This window comes from Chaetodon auriga, chromosome 8, assembly GCF_051107435.1.
Source record: "Chaetodon auriga isolate fChaAug3 chromosome 8, fChaAug3.hap1, whole genome shotgun sequence".
Taxonomy (NCBI): Eukaryota; Metazoa; Chordata; class Actinopteri; order Chaetodontiformes; family Chaetodontidae; genus Chaetodon; species Chaetodon auriga.
Window position 1 is genome coordinate 16,792,501 of NC_135081.1, and position 4,000 is coordinate 16,796,500.

General features: G+C 45.2%; 1 protein-coding gene across 1 annotated transcript; it reads left to right on the top strand.

The window, feature by feature from the left end:
- The first annotated feature begins 2,028 nt into the window (after window positions 1-2,028).
- hoxa2b (homeobox A2b) lies at window positions 2,029-3,769 on the top strand. The gene is made up of 2 exons (XM_076737356.1): window positions 2,029-2,387; window positions 2,912-3,769. Exons 1-2 carry the CDS (start codon window positions 2,029-2,031, stop codon window positions 3,609-3,611), a joined length of 1,059 nt encoding a protein of 352 aa, XP_076593471.1. The 3' UTR covers window positions 3,612-3,769.
- The last annotated feature ends 231 nt before the right edge of the window (window positions 3,770-4,000 follow it).

Below are 4,000 nucleotides of genomic sequence, written 5' to 3' on the forward strand. Positions count from 1 at the left end.
TTCTATTACACCAAATACTGTGGAGGTGTATTTGTTCTTTGTTTTCTTTCTATCAATGTTCTGTTTCTACACTTGTGTCCACTTAAATCCATGCGCTTTGGCCAAGTTGATGCTGTTTATATAAACCATGATTTATCTGTTAACGCAATAAGAGGAAATAATAAATCCATGTAGTTAGTTTAGATAATTATTTGCAGAAATAGCTACAAATGTCTGACAATGAGCTAAGCACAGATACAATCAAAGTAAATTAATCTCTCTATCAGTTATATTATAGCCACATATTCTAGGCTGGATTAGGACATTTTTCGTTGCCAAGATCTGCCTAATATTCAGAGTACATCCTTGGAAATGAGGATGAGTAAAAACACACGGTTATATGCAGTCAAATGAAACATTTTAAGATAGTATGGTAAAAGAGAATCAATCTGGGAACCGAACGGGCCAGAGAAAGACTTGTTCACTGACAGAGAGAAAGGTATGAGGCTGAATGGGATTTCTGCTGAATGCCAACACCCACTCACCTCAGCAAACAATTGATCCTATGTAAAAGCTGCTCCGTTCGTTTCTTTATCACTAACCAAGTCCATTCCCCTCTTCTGTGTTTTTTCTGTGCCAGTAAAGTCCATTTTGCAAACGAAAAAGCGACAGAGTTTCGTCTTTTAGGTGGATTTCTTATTTATTATCGAGCGAGTGAGAGAGAGAAAAAAAGAAGCTCTGTGCGTAATGGCCGTGCGTCTCATCCAGGGCTTCTGAAGAAATCCCCACTTTTCTAAATTGAAAACTTCTCTCACAGCCCTACCAAGAGAGTGGTTGTCCTCTTCCTGGCCATATATGATCTAAGGCAGTGTTAGATGGTTTAAATGTGTTCTTAGGGCAGGGAGCTGTCAGACCTTTTGGCGAGAAAGATTGATCACACACAGGCTACCAGGGCTCTTTGTTTAGAGCCTGAGCAATAAACAGCCATCAGATCCTGCACCTTTCCTCCGTTTCACACTACAGTGGCAAATCATTTGTACTCTGCGCTGCGTTATAGCCAATAATGCTGAAGTGTATGGATGATAGCTTCGGTCAACATTATCCCTACAGGTGAAATAAAATAAATGAAATGGGATGCACGGCAGGGAGCTCTAAAATATAGAGACAAATGCCTGTTAACGCAACTGCTTACACTGCTCTTACACTGACACAAAATGTGTTCTTTTAAATAGAGTTCATATAAATACTGAATAATAAATGTACCTATAAACATCCAACCACTGAACATCATTTAGCGCCAAAATTTGACGAAGGCAAAATCACACTGAAACCTATTAAAAACGCCTTCCTCTCCATCTCTCTCCTGTGGTGTGTGTGTGTGTGTGTGTGTGTGTGTGTGTGTGTGTGTGTGTGTGTGTGTGTGTGTGCTGGGGGAGGGGTGGTCATGTTGCTGGATGTCTGGTGCAGCTTTCCTCTCCAGGCAAACCTTTCATGAAAGTCTCAAGATTAACGCCTTGGCACTGATAACGACTGTGGGCGTCGTCGCGTTATGAGACACAAATGGGACCACTGAAATGATTTGTGGAGTGCCACGCTAGAAATAAACGCACATAGAGCATGTATGCATACACATACACACACACAAGTACCAAGATTCACACGCGCGTACCCGCACGGTAGACTGCGTGGACGCGCAAAGAAGACACGGTGCATTTTCTGGCGGGGGGGCAGTGGTGAACAAACTGGGGGGAAAAAAAGTGTAAATAAAGCAACCCCTACCCCCGGAATGAGGCGTTACCCCTCCGACTTTCTCGATCAATCACAGGGGACAGTGGCTTCTTTTGATAAAAACCCCAAATTGTCATTGGGCAGATGTAATCATGTGACAAGCAGCACGGTCTAATTCCAACCATGTCCTCAGGAAAGCAATAGTTTATGGCACAGAGGTCTCCATGCGACTATATCCAGTTTAGTAGTTTATGGAAATAAACTGCTTATCAAATCCGAATTGACTTAAAATCAGCGAGTTTTCGAGACAAGGAGGAGGAGATGAATTACGAATTTGGGCGAGAGAGCGGTTTTATCAACAGCCAGCCGTCGCTCGCTGAGTGCCTGACATCTCTCACTAACCCTGTCGGTGATGCATTTCAAAGTTCATCAATCAAGAGCTTGGCGCTTTCACAGTCGACACTGATTCCTCCTCCTTTTGAGCAGACCATCCCCGGCCTGAACCCGGGCACCCACCCACGCCACAGCCGCTCAAAGCAGGCTCTGCGAGGCTGCAGCCCGCTGCAGGCTGCATCCCTACCCCCGGAGTACCCGTGGATGAAGGAGAAGAAAAGCATCAAGAGAGACCAGGCTGCTGCTGCTACCGCTGCTGCTGCTGCTGCTTCCTCTGCGACACCGGCTGATTCCTCACCTCTCTACTTCTCCCCCCAAGGCAAGACATGATGATTAATAACCTCCACGTAAAAGGCTCCTCATTGTCTGAGGATTCCCCCTCTGCAAGGAGCTGCGTCCCGGGCCTTAATTGTGCAACGTGGGCGTCCCTTTAAACCTGTATAGGATTTTGATTTAAACATGCTTAATCTCATCAAGTAACGCACTGACTTGTGATGCAGTGTACGAGTGTTAATGTTTGACAGTAATGGAGAGTGATAGATTATTCTTACACGGGCCAGCAGCTGGCATGTGCATTAATCTTCACCCTCCGTCCTGTCCTGTCCACGCAGACCCATCATATTCTGCCTCTGGCCCATAAATCTTCCCAGTCTCGGTGCTTTCTTGCCACAAGTTTGCCCCCACGGAGCTTGTTTTCCTCTGCACACACACGCACACACGCACACGCACACACTCACACACACACAACCTTGTTGCTGTTTTATGTCTGATCATCAGCTTTTCTGTGATTGAAAAAATATATATAAATATATATTTTAGGTTCACCAGAAGTCCCAGAGGGTGGTGTTGGCGGTGGAGGGACATCCCGGAGGTTGAGGACTGCGTACACCAACACCCAACTTTTGGAGCTGGAGAAGGAGTTTCATTTTAACAAATACCTGTGCAGACCGAGGCGGGTGGAAATAGCGGCTTTGCTGGATTTAACGGAGAAGCAGGTGAAAGTGTGGTTTCAGAACAGGAGGATGAAACACAAGAGGCAGACCCACTGCAAGGAGAACCGGGACAGTGAGGGGAAATACGCGTGCCTGGACGACGGGCCGGAGGACGAGTTTGAGCAGGAGGCGGACAGCAGCAGCGCAGCCGGGACGCTCCTGGAGAGGGAGCGGTATTTCCACCAAAATACCTTGACTTCACAGCAGTGCCAGAGCGGGCACAATGGGGACAACCAAAGCCCGACTGTCGCGCCTTTGAGCAGCAATGAGAAAAATCCGAAACATTTTCCAAACGCGGCACCCACTGTTCCTATGTGCGTGTCAACAATAGGCCCGGACAATGATAATTCCCCGGGCCTGGACGTTTCCTTGCAGGATTTCCAAGTTTTCTCATCCTCCTCGTCTTTCTCACCCAGTTTGTCAGATTCAGCAGAGAGTCCCCTGCCTTTATCCTCCGAAACTTTTGACCTTTTCTCAGAAACACTGACAACAATCGACCTGCAAAACTTGAGCTATTGAAATATTCCAACATGTTTTATTTTAATGCAGACGCGTGTGTTCAGTTTATTTTCGTAGCGTTGAGGGGGAAGTTAATAGATCTCTCAAATAAGGTAAGTTAAAGCAAAAGCAACAAAGCTACTATTTAGCCCATATGGGCAGTTTATTGTAGGCTGCCAGAGGACGTCACACAGTTTATTTTTATATGGATTTCAACCATAACTGAGCGGAATATTTTTCTTGAAATAAAACTTTACATTGATTGGAATCAGCAGCGCCACATTGTCTTATTTCACCATAAGAAAGTTTTTTTTTAAGAGTTTATTGATTTTAGGCCCGTGCATTAAAAACATAAAGCATGTATTTCAGAGTATTGGCCATGAGAGAAATGAATTACGTTCATGCATAAT

Coding starts and splice junctions, on each gene's coding strand:
- hoxa2b (XM_076737356.1), top strand. CDS start 2,029: ATGAATTACGAATTTGGGCGAGAGAGCGGTTTTATCAACAGCCAGCCG. Junction 2,388..2,911: donor GCTTCCTCTGCGACACCGGC/TGATTCCTCACC, acceptor TATATAAATATA/TATTTTAGGTTCACCAGAAG.